The following is a 20,838-nucleotide window of genomic DNA, read 5'->3' on the forward strand; positions in this document are numbered from 1 at the left end:
GGGCGCGGCCGAGGGTCGGGCGCGGGGCCCCGGGTGCCCTTGCGCGACCTTCCGAGGGCCGGGGGAGCTGCCGCCCCCGGCGGGGCCGGAGCGGAGCGCGCGGGGCTCGGGCCCGCGGCCAGGGCGGAGCGCGGGCGGCCTGAGGGGCCGCGGCGGCTCCGAGTCCCCCCGGGCTCCCCCCTGTGCTCTGGGCGAGGGGGGACACTGCCGGCCCTCCGCGTCCCGGGGCCGGCGGGGCCTCTGGCGCACGCGGGTTGTCCATAAATGGCCGCTCGGTACGAAATGAGGAACCGGGAGCGCTGCCTTGGGTCGGGCCGCTCCGGTCGGGGCAGGGCAGGGCCCTCCCGCCCCCGGGGGGATTCCGCCACGGCCCAGCAGCCCCAGAACCTTGCCCGCTGTTCGTGCTGGTGAGAGGAGCCCCCGGCCGTGCCCGGGAGGGTTTCGGGTCCGCGCCGTTGCTCCAACTCTCCGAGCGATCTCCCAGTGCGGGGGATCTTGTCCCGCGGCTGCGGAGCTGCTGCGGGTTCGGTGCCAGCCCCGCGTGCCCATGGAACCGATTTGCATCCCGGGTGCAGCACTGCCGGAGGCCTTTCTGCTTCTGCAGTTGTTTGTGGGCGCATGGAGCTTCTCGCACCCTCGGTCTGTCTCTGCACAGCTCATCGTGTAGGTGCACTGCAGGTCGGGGTTATGTCAGAGCAAAACGGAAAACAAAAATCCTCCGTGCCCGGACTGCTGAGTCCCCACGGGGCAGCAGCACATCCCCATGCTCCTAGAGTTCCTTCTGCTAGGGGCAGGGATCAGGCGGGGTGAGAGGTCCCTGGGATGCTTTTACGAAGCAACTGGTGCAGCAGCGGTACCTGGGAGTGCCCAAATTCCCGAGGGCAGCGCCTGGCCTCGGGAAGTGTCGGCGAGGTTCCAGTCCCTCCTGTGCGGGTGTGTCCTCCTGCTCCGCTGTACTGCCCTGGGAACCATCCGAGCTGTCCCTGTGGAGCAGCCGGGCCGAGTTGGGCCGTTCTGGCTCCCAGTCCTGGCAGAGAGAACTGGGACTAGGCTGGGATAGGGCCCTGCAGAAACGATTATTGCTGTATTGCATTCCAGCCAAGTTCTCCGGGTGGCTGTGCAGGCTTTCCCTGCGCCGCAGGGGAAGAAGGAAGGGTGGAGACGGCTGGAATTGGCGCTGCTGCGTGTCCACGGCTGAGGCCCGATGGACATCGGAAGCCGATTAGCTCATCTGAAGAGACTCTGACTAACGCTGCATTCCTGGGGCCGTGGGATCGGGATCCCGGGGTGTGGAGTCGCTGGTTCCCACTGTCCTGGACTCAAGCAGGGATATTCCTGGCAGTTTTCCTGCCTGGCGGGAGGTGGGGTTCCTGCGTTTGCTGCTGCAGCTCCTCTGTCCTGCACAAAACACTCTGAGAATACGGGAGGAATTGCTGGCTTGAGGGAGTAGTGAAGGCAGAGTGCAAATTCCCAGGTGGGAAGAGATTTGGCTTCCTGCTGCCTCCTGCAGGCTCCTGTGACCCTGCAGATCCGCAGGGTGGAGGGTGCCTGTGGATGCTCACCCAGGAAAGGGTACCCAGCACTGGTGGGGATACAGGGGTGGGTGCTGGTGGATGCTCTGACAGGTGTGTGGTTAGTGTGCTCTCACAGAGGGCTCAGTCACAGAATTTGGGAGTCAGCAGGAATCTGGGACTCGGGACTTCAGTTCTGTAAAGCTGAAACTCCTTCACTTCCACTTCCTGGAAGCTGCAGGTGTCCTGTGAGCAAGGTGTGGGAGGTAGAGTGACCTGTGGTGCCTGGGAGGCGGAATCTAACCCGGAGGAGAGGCCAAGGACAGAAGGAGGGGGAATGGAGCAGTGCAGGGTGTGTGAGTGAGTGGTTGCTTAGCGCTTCTGGGAGTCCTCAAGCCCAACAGCTGTCTGGGAGAAGTGCATGAGGGAAGGGACTGGATCTGATATGGAGACATTGGGGTGAAATCACTTGCTCATGTGTGACATGAGATTAAATGTCCTTTTGAAGACAAATTTCCACAGCATTCAGTGTGAGGATGTTGGAGGATGGCATGTGGAAGGGCCAGCTGTTTGCTGCTCTGTGCAGGGGTGGTGCCAGTGGCTGTGGCAGCTGCAGCTGCACAGGTACAGCAGGACAAGTTCCTGGCACAGGCACTTGTGCTGTGCAGGGCCAGAGCCCTGGTATGGCCCCATGGTGTCCCATTGTCCCCCCGATGCCTTTCTAAAACTGTGCTAGACTGTTCTGCATCTTTAGAAAGTCCAAGTTGATATTTGCATTAGGATGCCCCTTCAGACAGTGTGCCCTGTGGAACACCAGGAATTCCCAAGGGTGTCACTGGTTTTTACTGAGGATTTTAATGGGGTGTTGGCATCACCTTTTCCCAGCCCTCAGCGTGGCTGGGCATTTCCTGGGCAGAGTCCTGAGCAGCTGAGCCGGGCTCCGCACCTCGTTTGCTCCATTGCTTGTTTCCCTGGTCATGTGTGCCACAGATCCTTGGAAAGGGCCGAGCCAGGTGTCTCATCCTACTCCACCGAGGCAGCTGGCACATAGCACTGACTTGACTGAATTACAAACCATGAGTGCCAGATCCCAGCAGAGGCTCCCAGCATTCATGCCAGTGATGGGACAGGGGCCTATTCTTAGCTGGAATCTTGTGTTATGGAGAGCATAACTGGGTTTATTCTGGAGTCAGGTTTATTTTGGGCTCAGGTTTATTCTGGGCTCGGGTTTATTCCAAGTGAAAGCCTCACCTGGTGGATCTTGTGGAGGAGAGTGTTTTCGCTATGGCTTTGGGGTATTTACCTGTTCCAGCTTGCAAGCAAAGCACTGAGATTGAATTTTTCCTCCCTCTTGCTTGGGCCTCCATGAGCTGAAGATGAGACCTGGCCTCTGGAGGGTTCTGCAGGTGCTGGAGGCCCCTGGCAGGGTTGTGTACTCCTGGGGACAGCGGGAGCCTGTGGAGGGTGTTCAGGGCAGTCACACCTCTCCTCCTCCCCTCAGTGTGAGTTGTGCGTGTGAGGATGGCAGAGCAGGAGCCAACAGCAGAGCAGCTGGCCCAGATTGCAGCTGAGAATGAGGAGGACGAACACTCTGTCAACTATAAGCCACCTGCCCAGAAGAGCATCCAGGAAATCCAGGAGCTGGACAAGGACGATGAGAGCCTGCGCAAGTACAAGGAGGCGCTGCTGGGAGCCGTCACCGTGAGTGCAGGTGAGCCCTGAGACCTGTCGGTCCCCTCCAGCCTTGTTCCTGCTCCCACCTGGGAGCTGTTCTCCCAGCTCTGTGTTTGGGCAGGAGCACAGCTGGGAGCACAAAGCTGTGTCTTGCTCCCCCCCAGAATGGGACTGACGGGTGGGGGTGGCCTTCAGGGGCACTGTGGGCTGGGTGTGGTGCAGCAGGAGCCCTGACCCTCACAGAGGGAGAGGTTGTTCTCCCACTTTCAAGAAGTGCCCTGGAAGGAAAAGGAGCCCTGTTGGACGGTGTCAGGATGGGTGTTTAACAGTCTTTTCACTTGTCTCTAGATCCCAATGCTCCAAATGTGGTGGTGACCAAACTGACCCTGGTCTGCACTACTGCTCCGGGCCCCCTGGAGCTGGACCTGACAGGTGAGCTGGGAAGGAATTCCAGCCCTGCTCCCGGGCAGAGCTGGCAGGAGCACTGGTGGCAAGGTGGGCGAGCCCTCCTGTGTCAGAAATGTGGGTGCTGGAGGCAGAGCAGAGCAAGGTGCCTGGGCCCTGGGGTGTTCTGCATCTGGAGCCTCGCGCTGGTGCCACAGCACCTGGGTGCTTTGTGGAGGTGTGAGGGGCTGGATGGGGCAGGCTGGTTCCTCCAGCCTGCATGGTGGCAGCTTTGAGATGGTGACAGCCTTGGGGAAAACGTCTGCAAAGGAACACTCTGGAATTAACTGAATGGTTGTGCTACAGTGTCCTGTTGTGGAGCATTGCTCACCCGGCTCCAGCAGCATTGAGGGCCCTGCAGCGAGGGCCACTCCCTGCTCCTGCTGCTCCTGCCCTGGCCGCCTGTGCCACAGAAATCCATCCCAAAACACAGCACAGAGGGGTTCTGAGCAACCCTCTCCCTTCTTCACAGGTGACCTGGAGAGTTACAAGAAACAGGCGTTTGTGCTGAAGGAGGGTGTGGAATACCGGATAAAAATCTCCTTTAGGGTAAGGATTCCGATCTGGGAACCAACCGAGCGGGTCACCAGATCCTGGCCCGGGGAGCACCTGCACCCCGAAAGGGGGAATATGCTGGGGGAATGAGCTCCTTCTGTGGGCAAGATGGGCAGCATGAGTGGAGATGTCCTGCCCAGCCCCTGCTTCTCTCTCTACAGGTGAACAGGGAGATTGTGTCAGGGTTGAAGTACATCCAGCACACGTTCCGGAAAGGCGTAAAAAGTAAGTGCTTCTCCCTGACTCGGTGCTGCCCGGGGTGAGTGAGGGCTTCCTGCACGTCCCACTGGTGTGACAGGGGCTGCCTGGCAGCTCCTCATGGGAGGGGACAGGCCTTGGTGCTGCTGGGCCCACGGAGCTCTGCGGAGGTCTCTGGGCCTGCAGTGGCGGGGCAGCTCGTGGTCTCGGCTGCACGACGTGGGATCCCCCCTGAGCACAGGGGATCCCTCTGAGCACGGCAGGTCACAGCTGACAGTGGTGCTGGGGGGTTGCTACCCGCAGGAGGGGCCGTTCCTGGAGGGAATGGAGCTCTGAACGTGTTCTCACAGCTGTTCTGTGGATTGTTGTGGCAGTAACAGACCTTTTGTTTGCTTTAGCCTTGCCCCAGATGCAAGGGAGGCTCCTGAACAGCCTCCATACACCACTTTTTCTCCTTCTAGTTGACAAGACCGAATACATGGTTGGGAGCTACGGCCCCCGAGCAGAGGAGTATGAGTTTCTGACCCCCATGGAAGAGGCCCCAAAGGGCATGCTGGCACGGGGCAGCTACAACATCAAATCCAAGTTCACAGATGATGATAAGACTGACCACCTGTCCTGGGAGTGGAACCTGACCATCAAGAAGGATTGGAAGGACTAGCCCTTCCTGAGGCCAAACCCCAGAGAGCGTGAATCAGACAGTGGCTACCGTAGAATTCCCCCCCGTACCAAAGTGCTGACATTGGAACCCTCTTACCTGTCGTCCCCGTTATCATTTGACCAGAGAGCTCAGTTTTGTACGTGCCCCCTCCCCAGAGAATCGCCGAGTGCATTGACCAAACCATGCTGTCTGCATCTGGTCTCCAGCTGCCCGTCCTGGGGCTGTGCTGCCCCAGCACCAAGGGGAGCACCCGCTCCCTCACCAGGCCCTTTCTTCTTCCCGCCTTCCTTTGTCCAGAAGGTGCCGAAGGGGAGAGGCTTCTGTTAGGATCCAGTGCTTGGCTTTCCTGTGCACAGCTCAGGGTAGCTACTGCCTCCAAGTAGCTGAAGAATTTTGGTGCCAGGCAGCTGTTGAATAGGTTTATTGGCTTAAGTCACGTCTGCCTGCCCCTTCTGCTCTGTCAGAGTCCTGGGAGCACTGGCAGCTTCATTTGTGGATGTTCCCTGTAACCATGATGCCTTAAATGTGTAACACGTATCCTCTAGGGAGGGGGCCCCGCCCCAGTTACACTTTTTAAATGCCACCCGCCCTCCCCATCCGTTGGCATGGGCTCAGCTTGGTCATGCCCCTCATGGGTTATTAGGAAAGATTCATAACTTCCCGCTTTGCTGCTGGTCCGTTCCTCACCCGAGACGGGACATCTCCAGAGGGGAAGGGGTGTGACATGCTGGGTGACACCTGGCCACCCCTCACAGCACCCTGAGCAATGGCCTGGCCGGGCCCCGGCCCAGCCTGCGCTGAGTCCTGAGCTCTCTGGGTGCCCCCGTGGCATGGAGGGGGCTGCAGGGCAGGGGGGTTGGGGGTCACCAGTGTTGCCATCACCTCACACTTCTCATTGCAGCCCAGGTAGCTGCAAAGCACTGAAATTCCAGGACAGCACCTGCCCTCCTGGCTGTTTTGGGCTGAGGGTGGACGAGTCTGTCTCTGCAGCTGCTCCTGATGCGATCAGCAAAGAGCTTGCGATGGACAAGCGTTCCAAAGCGGTTAATGCCTTATGTATCTGTTCTGCCTTTAAAATCTGTGCCTGGCCTGTCAGTAGTTATTGCCTTGACACTCGGCCCCCCGTGCCTGCTGCAGACCTGCCGGCCTCCACCCTCGGCTGCGCGGCCGCAGCGCTCGGGGCGAAGGAGCCCCCGGGGCCCCGCGAGTCCCGGGGAGCTGGGCAGGCACACGCCAGCTCCGCAGCCTTCTGATTTGGATCTACCACGTTGAGGTCATACTAGAACTGGGACCAAGTACATGTGGCTTTCTCGTAGCTACGTCTTTGCCTCTAACTCCCCTCACCCTGCCCCTAGAGAGGTTTTTGTTAATTTGATTTGGTGCGTATTGTCTGTAAGTCCTAGACCCGGGTTAACAGGTTTGGAATCATCGTCTGCTTCTCCTTTTATGACAGTTAAATAAAGTCTTTGAACTGACTGTGTGCTGTCCATGCTGGGTCTTTGGCAGGAAGTGGCCAAATGGGATTTCTGCAAACACCTGGAGTTGGAGAAGACCACGACCCTTGGGCTTGCTGGAATGTGAAACAGGATCTGGGACAGCCCTTGCCAGAGGAGGAGGGGCCCTGTGGCATTGTGTGTGCAGGATCTGTCCCTTGCTGTTTGCCCTGTTCTGCATTGCTGACAGTGTGAGGGATTGAGGGATGGGAGTGTGGTGGGCTGTGAAAACAGGGGCCTCGAGTGGGTCTCTTGCCAGCGGAGCAGCAGGCAAGCTCTGTGGCCTGCTGGCATTGTGCCTGCTCTAGCTGCAGGAACGAAGGGAAATTCCTGTGCAGTCACAGGAATGAGGGAGGTGTTTGGGAGAACACAATCCAGGGGAGGCAGTCCGATAAGAGCCTGCGGATGTTTACAGAGCGTGTGGCATGTTTGTGTTAAGGATAAGAACAGTGTAGCCGTGAAAAGCTCTTTACAGAATCCACAATGTGAGAGAAGCTGCTGGAGGGGGCTTGGCCCTGTTCCTGGTCAAAGACTCAAAAGGGTAACAGAATTTTGTAGGCTCTGTCTTGTATTTGGAGCTCACAGCACAGGCCCTTCCCTGGGCCCAGGAAAGCTGCTAAAGGAGATAATGGGACTGGCAACAGGCAAGGGCTGAAGGCAGCAGCCTGGGCTGGGCAGGAGCTGGTGTGTGGCCAGTGCCCACTCCAGCAGACACGTGCTGCTGGTGCCACTCCCTGCGGCCAGTGGTGCCCAACCGCATCCCCCTGGCCCTCCCCGCGGCGTGGGGCCTTGGAGGGCAGTGCAGGAGTTGGAGCAGGGAGAAGGGAACTGACACCCCCGGCATGTCAGTCAGAGGAGCCCAGATGTGCCGATAGCAGGAACAAAGGCCCCCTGAGCTGGCCCCTAACAGCCGCTCTGTGGGCAGGTCAGGGGAGCACCCGGCTGATGCAACCCAGTGCTTTGGCAAGGATTTCCACACCCAGGGTGTCAGGGCTTCTGTTGGATCGTTTGTGCCATGGTGGGAGGCCTGGAGAGGCAGGACAGCTGTGCCATGGTCTACCTCTGGGAATTCTCTGCCTGCGTGTTCCCTGGCATGTTGTCCCTGCTGTCACCTGGAGTGACAGCTGGACTCTCCTGCCTGGTGCGAACCCACAAATGTAGCTCCAGTCACAGGCTGGGTGGGATGGATGATTAGCCTAAATTGCGGCTCCCAAAAATAAAGCCTCATCCCCTTCCAGGTGACACACCCCACGAACCTCGGCCAGAGGCTGCTCAGGAGCAGCCTGGGCCGTTCCCCTTGTCCAGTGCTGCAGCAGCTCCCTCCGACACCACAGCAGCTTCCACCTCTGTCTGCCCAAGGCAACCGGGAGAACTGGGGCCAGGCAAGGGCAGCGAGCCGGGGTCCCCCCTGCCGCAATGACCCCGAGCGGCTGCCGAGGCACCCCCGCTGGGGTCGGTCACGGGGGGGGACTCGAGGGGGGCGGAGCCGGGACCGAACCGGGACCGAAGGAGGAGGGGCTCGGTCCTCGCGCGCCGCCGGTCACGTATCCCGGCCCCGCCCCCGGTGAGTCACGTGGCGCGCGGCCCAGTCAGGATCCACCACGCGCTTGCGGCCGCGCGCACGCGCAGTGCCGCCCGCCGGCGCTTCCCGAGTGCCACGTTCGAGGGCCGCGGCCGCGCGAGACTGCGGGGACGGCCAATCGCCGGCGGCTCCGCGGGGACAGCGGCCAATGGCGACCCGCGGGCGGGACGCGGGGCCGACGGCCAACCCGCGGCGGCGGGAGGGGGCTCTGCCCGCCCCGCCGGCCAATGGGAGGCGCGCGGCGGCGCGGGCGGTGGCCCCAGCTAATGGCGGGCGGGCGTGGCGGCCAATGGCGCGCGGCCGCGGCCGGGGCGGGTTTATAAGCGGAGGCGGCGCTGCGGGCGCGCGTTCGTCCCGTCCCGTCCGAGCGCCGCCATCAGCCATGGCGGGGCTGCGCGCGCTGCTCCCGCTGCTCTGCCTGGCCCTGCTGCCGCCCGCCCGCCCCGCCGCCGCCCAGGAGGAGGAGGAGGAGGACGGCGTCCTGGTGCTGCGCGCCAGCTCCTTCGAGCGGGCGCTGGCCGACCACCGATACCTGCTCGTCGAGTTCTGTGAGCGCGGCAGGGCCGGGCTGGAGGGAACGGGAGGGCGGCGGCCCCGGGGGCCGAGGGCGCGGCCGGGGGCCGGAGGGGTCAGGGCCTGAGGATAGGCCGAGTGACCGGCTCCCCGGGCGGGGGTGGGGCCGGGCCGGGCCGTGGGGTGTGCGGGGCTCCGGGAGCGCGGGGGGGGCCCGGCTGGCGCTGACGGCCCGTCCCGCAGACGCCCCGTGGTGCGGGCACTGCAAAGCGCTGGCCCCCGAGTACGCCAAGGCGGCGGCGAAGCTGAAGGCGGAGGGCTCGGAGATCCGTCTGGCCAAGGTGGACGCCACGGAGGAGTCGGAGCTGGCGCAGCAGTTCGGCGTGCGCGGGTACCCCACCATCAAGTTCTTCAAGAACGGCGACAAGGCCGCGCCCAAGGAGTACACGGGTGAGCGGGGGGGTCAGGCCGCGGCGGGGGGCAGGGCCCGGTGAGCCCCGTGCCGCCCGGGTGCAGAGGGCAGCGACGTGGCGCTGGGTCCCCGCACCTGGCCCCGTGCTCGGGCTGTGCTGCTGTGGCTGGACAAGGTCCACTGTGACAGCAACCCGGGAGTGGCGCTGGGCTGGCGAGGAACGGGCCAACCTTTCATGGGCTCCCTCACCTGAACGTGGGGTGGTCCCTAATGTGAGCTAGAGCAGATGGAATTGCTTTTGCATGGAAAACCAAAGTGACTTGAGCTCGTTTTATTCTGTGGCTTGACTTGATTTGAGCGACGTGGAGCCCAGAACTGGAAACGTGCCTGGGCCATTGGGTGAGGGGGCAAACGTGGAGTGTGAGAGAGCTGCAAGGAAGGCCACAACAGAATTCAGCTAAGCCAGGCCAGTGCTGGACATTGAGGGTAACATCCGGAATAGTAATCAGGGAAGGTAAAGGTGATGCATTTGCATGAGTAATACTGAAGTCTTGGAGAAGTGCTGTGTTGCTGGTCAAAGTTTAACTACTTGGGCTAGAGGTGAGAGAAGAATGAATTCCTGGGAGCCCCTTGTACCTTGACTTATCAATTATGGATTAGCTTAATTACACCAGGAGTGAAAGAGAAAGGTTGCGTAAACGATATCTCGATTCTTGCCGACCTCTCGACCAGCTGCTGAAAGGTCTCTGAAAACCTGAGAGTTTTGTGGTCTTGAACTGGGTCAGCAGGGGAAAGTGACTCGCTCTTATCTCCCGGTGTAGCTGGCAGGGAAGCAGAGGACATCGTCAGCTGGCTGAAGAAACGCACGGGCCCGGCCGCTGCTACCCTGAGCGACGCGGCTGCGGCGGCAGAGCTGGTGGACTCCAGTGAAGTCGTGGTGATTGGCTTCTTCAAGGTAGAGTTTGTGCTTCCCTTGGAGACACTCTTGCATGTGTCGGGGCCTTCGTGCTAGCTGAGGAAGGCCCTGTGCCTTGTGCAACGCTCGCTGTCCTGCCTTACTTGATCTTCCAGTTCTCTGGGCTGAGCCCTGAGATGTGAATGCTTCAGGTGATGTGGCCTGTGTGAGACACCTTTCTTTACTCTCCAGGATTTGACATCAGAGGCTGCAAAGGAGTTCCTGTTGGCAGCAGAAGCCGTGGATGATATTCCTTTTGGGATTTCCTCCAGTGCTGATGTCTTCTCCAAGTACCAGCTTAGCAAGGATGGCGTTGTCCTCTTCAAGAAGGTACTGGCTCGTGCCAAGCCTGAGCACCACACTGGGGTCTGCTACCTCTTCCCTTCTCTCTAATCAGTCAGACTCAGACAAGAGCAGCCCTGGACAAAACAGCAAAGGAGCTGTGCTGTCAGTGTGGCTGTGTTCCCAAGCCTCAGAGCACGGGGGGAAGAGCAGAGCCTTGGCCCTTTCATTAGGATGGGAGAGTGACAGGGACCTGAAGAGTGCAGCCTTGTCGATCTCCCAGCCCTGTGCTGCCCTCCCAGAGCTGCTGGGCCTTGGGTCCAGGCTGTTCCCTCACTCGCTTCCCTGTTCCTCCGCTCCCCACAGTGCAGCAATAGTCACACAGTGTTTAAAGCACTTGTGGCTGTAACTGAGGAGGCCCCCGGGACTAAGACAGGCTCAAGAGAACAGCAGCCGAGCCCTCTGGCTGCTGTGGTGCTGTTTGGTTGTGGCTTTTCCCTGCTCTCTGTTGGCCTGTGCTGTCAGTCCCCACTGTGCTCAGGAGCTGCTCGTTCTCAGCGCTGTGGATTCTGCAGCACAGGCACTCCAGAGAAACTCCTGAGGTGATCTGCAGTTCCAGCTGACTGGACTGGGGCAGTGGATTATGTGCAGAGGGATGCTGACTACCTGCAGAATCACAGATAAATGTACTCATGAAGGCATGGAGATCCAGTCACTGGGATGAAATTCCAGGTTTGAGCAGACAAGGAGAGGCTCCTTAGGCTTGGTGGCTCTGCACCCTTGGGTGTTGTGAGGCAGGACAAAGCTGCTTTGGGTTCAGAATTACTAAACCTGTAATCTCATCAGTCATCACTCTGCCCAGCATGACCTAGGACAGCCTCAAGACTTTCATTCTTTATTCAGTTGAAATAGTGTTTTATTCCACTACAGCTCTGGCATTGGAGTTATTTTTATGGTGCTAGAAGCTTGTAGGCTTAAATTCTGAGTCAGAGGCCCCTCAGGTCACTGTGGCTGAGGATGCAGGTGATTTATCTGACTAATGAGCTCAACATGCATAGCAAAGCCAGGAGGGAAGGGAGCAGTGTTTTGTTCTTGGTTCACTTGGTACCTGTGCCTCACTCCTGTCATGTGGGTAGCTTTGTGTGCCCCACTCTGGGTAGCGCTGAGCTGGGCAGAGTTCTGGGCCTGGCACCCCTTCAGGCATGTTGAGAGCCAGAGTGACTGTGCTGTGCCAGGCTGGGATGGGGCAGGAGTGCTGGGCTCTGTGGAAGTGGTGGTTCCTGTGGTGGTTCCTTCCTGTTCCATGCAATGGAAGGGAAGTGCCATGGGAGCTCTTGGACGTGTCCACTCCAAACCAAGGAGAAAAAGAGCACCCACAGTAACCAAACACTGGGGTAGAAGAACCTGATGGCTCATTTTGTCAACCGTGTTGTTTCTGGGCTTTGGCTCAGTTCCTTACAGTCAGTTGGGTCTGAACTGAGAGCGTTTGGCTTGTTGTTACTCCATGTGAGTTGTCCAGACTCACATGGGCCCTCATGCAGCTGTCCTGAAGGCACTGAGGTGACCTGCAATGCTCCTCAAAGCGTTTGCAAAGTTATTTTCCAATGCTGTGTTGTCTTCAGCTTTTCTGCTGGGGCTGGTGTGCTTTCCCTAACAGAAAGTTATCTGAGTCCACTCTCCTGCTTCTGCCAGCAACCCGAGCGTGGCCCTGCCAGTGCCCTCCTGCACATCCTCTCTCTAACCTTGATGGGCCTCTACAGCTGTTCCTGTTCCAGGCTGCCAGAGGGTTCTGAGAATCCTGGTCAGGGATATGGGTGATGGCCCTGTGTAAAACAGGACCTGGTGCCTCCGGTAGGACGTGCACCGTGTGCTGTTGTCTCTAACAACAGAGACTGGATTGACCTCCCAGAGCTGAGGAAATCACTTTGCTGCAGGCTTTTGTTGGCAGATGTTCCCAGCACCGTCTGGCTGCAGTGTCTGCTCTGACACCACTGATTCCTGTGCAGCAGAAGCTGCCTGTGCTGCAGGGCTGGAGATGGCTGCTCAGGGTCCTTCTTGGTGACCTGCTCCATCAGTGGTTTCGTGGTGGTGCAGAGCAAGGCTGAGATCAGAGCTGGCTGTTGTTGCTGCTCACCACCTGCTGGGGGATGATTTAAGGCTTTGCTTGCCAGGAAGGTAGACACCTTAATCCAGACTTTATGTGGACATGTGGTGACCTTGTTGAGATGGAAGTCTGCTCTGAATGAGTGCAGCTGATATCCCTTGGGGCAGTGACTGGTGTGAAGGCTTTGAGAGATTTGTGTAGGAAGTGTTCTAATAAAGAATGTCTGTTCTTGCAGTTTGATGAAGGCCGAAACAACTTTGAAGGGGATCTCACAAAAGATAATCTGCTGAACTTCATCAAGTCTAATTCATTGCCTCTGGTCATAGAGTTCACTGAGCAGGTGAGTCTTTAGATACCTGGTAAGGCCCTTCCCACGGCTGCTGCAAGAATATAGCAAAGCTCCAGTTGTAGGTTCCATGGACGTTTTATTGTGGAGCTGACACTAGTTTGGGGGTATGGAGAAGTGGGAAGGACACAGGATAAAGGAGATGTGAGCTCGCTGTGCAGAGCTTTCTGCAGTTTTGGAGGCTCCTGTGGGTTGCTCAAAATAGCAGAGTCAAACTGGTCTGGACACTGATTTGCCTCTCTTCCAAAAATAAATTTTATTTTCTACTCCTCAGACTGCTCCTAAAATCTTTGGAGGAGAGATCAAGACTCATATTCTGCTGTTCCTACCAAAAAGCGTGTCTGACTATCAAGGGAAGCTGGACAACTTCAAGAGTGCAGCTGGGAACTTCAAAGGGAAGGTGAGATGGATTTCTTAGATCATGAGCTGAGACTGCCTTCTGCAGAGGAGTCTCTGTACAGGGAGCAGCTGTGGAGGGAACTTGCAGCCAGTTCTCTCTGCTGGGACAGGGGAGGAAGAGAGCCCCGTTCAACTACACTTGTGTGACTGCATGTGTGAAGTGTGGTAGCCATGAGGTACTTGTGTTCACCTCCTGCCTTTCACTTTTTCCTCCCAAGATCCTGTTCATCTTCATAGACAGTGACCACAGTGACAACCAGAGGATTTTGGAGTTCTTTGGCCTAAAGAAGGAAGAGTGCCCAGCTGTACGTCTGATCACCCTGGAGGAAGAGATGACCAAATACAAACCTGAATCTGATGAGCTGACAGCAGACAAGATCAAAGAGTTCTGTACCAAGTTCCTGGAGGGCAAGATCAAGGTATGTGGATAAATGGTGCCAGTGGTGAATGGGCTGGCTGAGGAGGAACAGAAACACTCCCTGTGAGGGGCTGTGCGAGTCTGAGAAACTCCTCTGTCTCCTGCACGAAATATCCCCTGGGCTTTGTGCTGAGGAATGAAGGGCAAAGCTGCTGGGGCATGGAGGCTGTAGGTACTGGCACTTTGGTACAGCTGAGCTCTTGTGCTCTGCCCGTGGGGACTGTGCTGTTTCTCCAGCTGCTCTTTCTGCCAAGAGCCTGTGGAAGGTGTGAGTTATATGGCACAGTCTAAAGAGCTGTCTGTGCCTGCCCACTGGAGGGGCTGTGGGGGTGCAGCAAAGCCCAGTCCCCTGTGAATGGGGCTGTCAGCAGTGCTGCTTCCTTCCTGCAGAGCTCCATTGGCCTTCTCTCTGCACAACAGCACCTGCTATTCCCACTGGGTCAGGGTGCGAATAAGACTTTCTGTGGGAGAAGAGGAAGTGACCAGTTCATCTGGTTGCTCACAGCCTGTGGCAGAGGTGCCAGGGGGTGGTTAAACCTGGATTTTCCAGGATATGTGATCACATGTTCAGTCCAAGCAGTAAATAATCTCTGAATTTCACTTCTTATTCTAGCCCCACCTGATGAGTCAAGATCTTCCTGAAGACTGGGATAAGCACCCTGTCAAAGTTCTGGTTGGGAAGAACTTTGAAGAAGTAGCTTTTGATGAGAATAAGAATGTCTTTGTAGAGTTCTGTGAGTATCTTCCTACAGCTGATTCCAAGTAACTGGTGTGTGAAAGGAGTGCCAAAATACTGTGTGACCATGATTAGGGAGAAAGCATTTTGCAGAGTCTAGGCCCCAAAGGCAGTGCCTTGGTTGCAAAGATGTGTGTGAATTGTCTGGCTGGGAAGGGGTGGTACCTCATTAGTTTGTTGGTACAGCTCTATCTCTGTAATTAACAGATGCCCCATGGTGTGGTCACTGCAAGCAGCTGGCTCCAATCTGGGACAAGCTGGGAGAGATCTACAGGGACCATGAGAACATTGTCATTGCCAAGATGGACTCAACAGCTAATGAAGTGGAGGCAGTGAAAATCCACAGCTTCCCCACACTCAAGTTCTTCCCTGCAGGCTCTGGCAGAAATGTAAGCAGGAGCCGAGCTCGTGTGGTCACATAGCCAGGGAGCACGGGAATGCTCAGCTGCCTGCTTGAGCTGTGTCTTGGACAAGGCCTTTGGGAGGGCTCTGCATTCTGTTGGGATAGAACACACCAAGTCTACAGGACACCCGAGACCCTTTATGGGGGGCTGTGCTGTAGGGAAAGATTTTGTGGGGGGTGGGAAGTGGGAATGGGGAGAAGAGGGAGCATAGAGGACAGTGTGCTCATCTGCAGGCTATTCTTTCCTCGCAGTGATCTCTGAAGTCTAGTGGCTGAGCTGTTTTCCTTCGTCTCATATGGGTGAAGGTGAATTTTTCAATTCCCTTTTGCTTGGCATGTTCACTGTTGCTCAGAAAGAGAATTCTCCTCTCCAGGGGCGTGGGTCAGTAGTGCCCATAACCAGTATCCTCATGTTTTCCCTCTGTAGGTCATTGACTATAATGGGGAGAGGACGTTAGAAGGCTTCAAAAAATTCCTGGAGAGCGGAGGTCAGGATGGGGCAGCAGCTGATGATGTGAGTAATGTGAATGGAGCACTTTGGGCTTTGGGAACACTGAGCACAGGTCAGATCTGGTGCTGTGCCCGAATCCTCGGTCCTAAGTAAGATCCTGGGTTGTTATGTGGCAGGAGAGGATATTGCTGGTGAACAAAAGTGCCCACAGTGTGACCTGTTCAGGTGCTGCCTGGCTGGCTGTGAGCCTGCAATGGGCTCCTTTTCCAGAGAGCACCCAGTGGGTGTGTGAAGCAGCAGCGCTGGGGTTGTGCACTGCTGGGGCACTGAGGGCTTGTTCCCTAGGGAACTCCTGCTCAGCACCTGGAACTGGGCTGTGGGATCAGTGCTACATACCAGTGTATCTAGTTGGAAGCTCCTCACTGGATGTTTTGTTAACGTGGCAGCAGAGGACAGTGACCAGATGAGAGCTGCAGCTCTGTGCTTGGTTCTGGATCTGCCTCACGTGCCAGAAACCAGGAGCTGTCTGTAACCCCCACAGGATCTGGAGGACCTGGAGACGGATGAAGAGACGGACCTTGAGGAAGGTGATGAGGATGAGCAGAAACTCCAAAAGGATGAATTGTAAAGAGAAGACTGATCTACATCACCCAAAAAATCAGACACTAAATTGGCTGCTGTGATGCAGCCAGGGAGTCAGAAACCCATTAAGATTTAAAGCAGAAGGTGAATGACTGGAAATCCAGGGATTGGCTTTTAAAGTAACACTTTACCCTCACTTGTCTGTACACTTGACTTTTCTTTCTTTTGGCTTTTGAGAAGGGAGCTGTCACTAGGGAGCCAGCCCAGCCAGCTGGGCTCTTTTTTTTATTGTGATGTACTTTTTTGTACACAGCTTTTGTCTGGAGTATTCTGTTCTTCTGGGCAGCAGGAGGTTGTGAGGTGTTACCAGGAGTTCAGTGGCCTGACAGTCTGGAGCCTTGCCACTAACATCTTCCAAGAAAGCTTTTTTCTTTTTTTCTTTTAAAACTAAAGCCCATAATTGATTTCTGCACCTGGCAGGGTCTGTAATAGCCTCAGCTGTTCTTCCCTGGGGTGGGCCTTCAGTATTTGTAGGGGCAGAGGGCTGATGGCTTCCTGGGGAAAGGTGTATGTGAAGGTGCTTCTCTTCATGGTGGCCAGATGTTCCTTTCCCCTCTGCTTTAAGACACTTGGAGATGACAATTCCAAATACCTGGAAGGGTGGAATACTGTGTGCACTGGCTGTGGCAGGCTCTGAGGGTGGAGATGGCCACTGGCTCACCAGCAGCGTCTCCATCCTTTTGATCAAAGGCAAGACTTGCGATCCCTTTCTATGAATTATTTTGGGTGGGCTGACCTGGCAGGTGGGTGGTGGGGGAGGGCCTGATACAACAGATCAAACAGGACATTTGCAATTATTGGGGTTTGGGAACATGACTGGGGGAGTGCCTCAAAGGCCTGAGCTGCATCAGCCTGGTTCTTAGCATTCTGCTACAATAACATTGGTTGGTACTGAATTTGACGGCCAAATAAAGTTGAGATTTTAATACTATTACATCTCTTGGTCTTTATCAAATATTTGAACCTGCCCCGCAAAGGGATCAGAGTTGTTGGCTGAGTCTTGAGGGACTCTGCTACAATGGGGTGTGAGTCAGATTTCTCCACATAATTGATAAAGGATAAAAAAACTTGCCCAAGCCCTGTCCAGATTCCATGGGCTTGTGCAGGTGCTCTGTTAGGGGTGAGTTGGCTCTGGGAGCGTGTGGCCCCTGGGCCAGCTGGCTGGCGTGAGGGGACCTTGCTCTGGACAAGTGAACCAGGGCATGCTGGGGCTGCTGTGGCTCTGCCAGCTGGGCTCACATGACCCTGTGAGCCACACTGCTATTTCCAAACATGCTGCTCGCTGCCGAAGGTATTTTGGTTTGAAAACACGCTATAAATGTTACAGGGAGGGCACAGTAAGGCTAGAGGGCAACTGGGGGAGCTATTGGTACCTGTCACTGAGGAGGGGTGTGCCGAGGCAGTGGCACAGGGGTGTTGGACAACACTTGTCTCTCTTTCTCCAGCTCTAGCCTCCTAGGCAGGGTCCCAGCCAGTGTTGCACCCCAACAGAGCAGGCAGTGCTGGTGCCCTGGGCTGGTTGGTGACAGCTACCTTATGTTTTGGGGTGGAGAGGAAAGGAGCCCCACTATCAAGAAGTTCCACTGAAAGGTGCTGTCTAGGACTCAGCTCAAAAAGGTCCATTTTGTGGAGCCAGTTGAAGTGTAACCAATTCTGAGCTCTGCAGTGATTCTCTTCTGTTCCTGGGCTGAGACTTGCAGTGCTCAGCTAAGAGGAGGGGGCTCTTCTCCTAGTGCAAGGCACCTTGTGGCAGAGCAGGACTTCAGCAGCCATCTCGTGTATGTGGCTAATTGCTGTTCCAAGAAAGCAGGCTGGAAGTGTTCTGTCCCCAGTGCCGTGTTCTGGCTGATGTAACCCCGAGCAGACAGTCGGCCAAGAGATCGATGTTTGCCAGCAGATAAACAAGGGCAGGAGTTATCAGGTGTGTGGCTCACCACACTGCTGGGGTTGAGGCAAGGGTCTGCTGCAGGAGAGGCAGAGTGAAATCTCTGACTCCTAAAGCAGCACAGGGATTTTTTCTGACACATCTGCCTGGACAATCCCATCAGCACAACCCGGAGCACAAAATGCTCATGTCTGACATGCCCAAATTTTAATGGGTAAAAGCAGTAGTTGCTTGAAAGCTTGATGGACCTGAGTGATTCCTCTGTGGCAGGTGGTCTGTTTTGGGCCCGTGACAGTGTAGCTGGAGAGTACTGGAGGCAGGAATTGTCTGGTGGTGGTGCTGTTCTTCCACTGTTCCTCTGAGGCTGCTCGAATCAGTCTGTCCTCACCAGCAGCTGCTTCCCAGCCTGAAGTAGGACATGGAACATCAGGGACCAGCAGTGCAGGCTTCTGGTTCTGCATCTGCCTCGGGAGCATCAGCAGTACCTCTGTCCTCACTAGAGCACAGGGGACACCTCATTCACCGGTCGCGGTCTCCGTGCTGGGCTGTGCGCTGTCGCAGTCGTGCTGGGCAGCGCTGCTCCTCCTGCTTCTTTCAAGTTGTCTCATGCAGCTACAGAAGGGTGAACAGCTCTGAATGCATTTGGCACCACAGCCCTGGCATGTCCACACTGCGCTGGCCGGTCAGGACATGAGCAGCCAGTTCCCTCTGTTGGCAATCGTGCCTGTGTCCCTTCTCCCAGGAGGGCTTGTTGCTGGGAAGTTGCTTCCAGGCTCCCCTGAAGCAACTCCCCTATCCATGCAAGAGTAGATTTGACCCCTTGGATGAGCACATCAACAGGTGGGTGTAAGATGAGACACCAACTTCTGCCCAAAAGTGGGAGGCTGTGGGCCTGGGCGGCTCAATTACTAAGCATCATGGCAAATAGCATGAGCTGCATGTCCCCAAAATAGCCCAGGGAAGCCTTTATAACACGGTGCCCCCAGAGAACCATCAGTCCTGGGCCTGCGGGTGAGCTGTGAGTGCCAGGTGCCACCTCCTGCATGCAGCTTGGGAGTGTAGGAGGGCACGGTGGCTGTCACTTCCCTGCGGTGAGGGGACACGTGCCGGCTGGGGACACGGACACGGACACGGCGGGAGCACAGCAGTGTGGGGAAAAGCACAGCTCCGAAGCAAGGAGAGCCCTGACAGGCAGAAGAGAGAGCAGGGCAGTAAGGAGCTGGGCCGAGCGCTAAGCAACCCCTATGCCACTGTGCCTGAAGGCTGCTGCCAGCATGAGGGACTACTGCCCCGTGTCGGTGCCCCGGTATGGCCGGTACACCCCGCGCCTGAGGGCCTCGCGCACTGTGCACTTCCCCAACGACGTCGTCTTTCAGGACCACATCAAGCAGGGGGACCTGGAACAGGTGGGCAGGTTCATACGAGCCAGGAAGGTGACGCTGGACACCATCTACCCCTCTGGTGAGTGCTGCCGGGGTCAGCAGAGCTGGGGCAGTGGTGGCACAGCTTGGTGGGGCCCCGAGGGACATGGAAGCCAGGCCATGGGCCACCTTTGGCAGAGCTGGAGTGAGCTGGGTCCTCCACTAGTGAGGAGCAGTGTCCTCAGCATGGCCCAGCAGGGCCCAAGAGCCAGGACCCCAGTATCTCCCCTCAACAGCACGGTCAGTGCACACTGTGGGAAGGGGGGAGCTGGCCCCAAGGTCCCTCCAAGGTCCAACAGAGCACCTGCAGTGTGGTGAGACTTCAAAGAGCAGCAGCAAGCACAGGCTGGTCTGTGAGCTCTGGGCAGGACCCCTCCTGTCTTCACCCCAGCTTGAGGAAGAGTGGGGAAAGGCTCTGCATTTGTTCCTGGCTCTGCCCATTTCTCACAAACACTGCTCCCTCTTGCATGTCTGGCTCCGGGGACTCATGGGGAAGGCTTTGTGTTCTGTTTGCACCCAACCTCAACAGCAACTGTTTATGGAATGCCTTGATCCATATGGGCTGGTGCAGAGCCCAGATTTGTCCTTTTCTTGTGCTTGGCTTCAGCTTCTGCTGTCACATGGCCACACAGACAGCTCAAATGACCCCAGGCTTCCTCCCATCCATACTGATTCTTAATTAGTGAGGACCTTCCGAAACTCAGGCAAAGCAGGACCCCAGAGACTTCTTGTGTCTGTGTGTGAGTCTCAGCCAGGACTCAGGGCAGCTCCTTCTCCCTCCCTCTGTCCTGTCTGGCCAGGGCAGTGGTGCCCCAGACAGGGTATTTTTGTTGCAGAAGGGGAAGAGGAATCCGTGGCAGCTCCTCTGGTTTCCTCAGTCTTTGTTTCTTTCCCTACAGTCTTCTCCCTGAGCAGGAGGCTTCCTGGCACCCCTTTCCTGGGCTGTGCACAACCTGCACTTGTGAGCTCAGCATGGAGAACCCCTCCCCAGGCCAGGGCTAACACCTCCTGTCCCTCCAGGCATGGCAGCTCTTCACGAGGCTGTGCTGACGGGAAACCTGGACTGTGTCAAGCTCCTGGTGAAATACGGCGCCGACATCCACCAGAGAGATGAGAACGGCTGGACGCCCCTGCACATGGCCTGCAGCGATGGCTACGCTGACATAGCCAGGTGAGGGGCTGCGAGGGTCCCCGGTGCTGCAGAGCCCCAGAACCGACAGCGCCGGGATGGAGCGGGGTCTGGGCGGCTCCTCCCGGGCGGTGCCCGGTCCCTGCGCTGCCCCCGGGACTGTTCGGGCCGTGCTGCTCCCGGCGCCGGGGCTGCGGGCCCGGGGATGCCCGGCCCGGCTCAGACCCGTGTCCTGCAGGTACCTCCTGTCCCTCGGCGCCAGCCTGGAGGCCACCACCGACGACGGGGAGAAGCCCTCGGACCTCATCGACCCCGAGTACGAGGACCTGGTGCAGCTCTTCGGAGCCACCGCGCTGCGCTGAGGCGGGCGCGGCGAGGAGCGGCCCCGAGGGCCGGGGCGGCGGGGCTGCGCCCACCCGAGGGCCGGGGCTGGGCCCAGGCTGGGCCTGGGCGGCGGCCGGGCAGCGGCGCCCGGTACCGCGAATCGGGAACCACTTTGTACTTTTCCAATAAAGCATCTCGGTCACCGCCTCCGCCGGCTCTCGCGCCGGGCATGGGCCGGGGCTGGGGCGGGGCCGGTACCGGGGCTGGGCGGGGCCGGGACTCGGTCGGGGCGGGGCCTGT

General features: G+C 57.5%; 4 protein-coding genes across 4 annotated transcripts in view; all 4 read left to right on the top strand.

Annotated features, from left to right (window-relative positions):
* The first annotated feature begins 2,697 nt into the window (after positions 1–2,697).
* Positions 2,698–6,519, top strand: ARHGDIA (Rho GDP dissociation inhibitor alpha). The gene is made up of 5 exons (XM_027667560.1): positions 2,698–3,222; positions 3,534–3,617; positions 4,102–4,178; positions 4,346–4,409; positions 4,844–6,519. The coding sequence occupies exons 1-5, from the start codon at positions 3,033–3,035 to the stop codon at positions 5,041–5,043; spliced, it is 615 nt and encodes a 204-aa protein (XP_027523361.1). The 5' UTR covers positions 2,698–3,032; the 3' UTR covers positions 5,044–6,519.
* A 1,926-nt stretch (positions 6,520–8,445) lies between these two features.
* Positions 8,446–16,710, top strand: P4HB (prolyl 4-hydroxylase subunit beta). Its single transcript, XM_027667554.1, has 11 exons — positions 8,446–8,666; positions 8,875–9,081; positions 9,865–9,998; positions 10,191–10,328; positions 12,620–12,724; positions 13,005–13,130; positions 13,348–13,548; positions 14,161–14,281; positions 14,491–14,672; positions 15,114–15,200; positions 15,679–16,710. The coding sequence occupies exons 1-11, from the start codon at positions 8,501–8,503 to the stop codon at positions 15,763–15,765; spliced, it is 1,554 nt and encodes a 517-aa protein (XP_027523355.1). The 5' UTR covers positions 8,446–8,500; the 3' UTR covers positions 15,766–16,710.
* Positions 8,478–20,838, top strand: part of MCRIP1 (MAPK regulated corepressor interacting protein 1) — a 14,543-nt gene continuing 2,182 nt past the window's right edge. The window contains exon 1 of the mRNA XM_027667562.1: positions 8,478–8,505. Coding sequence (XP_027523363.1) covers positions 8,501–8,505 — 5 coding nt within the window. The 5' untranslated portion in view covers positions 8,478–8,500. The remainder of the gene's footprint in view (positions 8,506–20,838) is intronic.
* Positions 18,686–20,745, top strand: PPP1R27 (protein phosphatase 1 regulatory subunit 27). Its single transcript, XM_027667561.1, has 3 exons — positions 18,686–19,125; positions 20,106–20,256; positions 20,453–20,745. The coding sequence occupies exons 1-3, from the start codon at positions 18,909–18,911 to the stop codon at positions 20,574–20,576; spliced, it is 492 nt and encodes a 163-aa protein (XP_027523362.1). The 5' UTR covers positions 18,686–18,908; the 3' UTR covers positions 20,577–20,745.

This window comes from Corapipo altera, unplaced genomic scaffold, assembly GCF_003945725.1.
Source record: "Corapipo altera isolate COAL_440 unplaced genomic scaffold, ASM394572v1 305, whole genome shotgun sequence".
In the NCBI taxonomy this organism is placed as follows: domain Eukaryota; kingdom Metazoa; phylum Chordata; class Aves; order Passeriformes; family Pipridae; genus Corapipo; species Corapipo altera.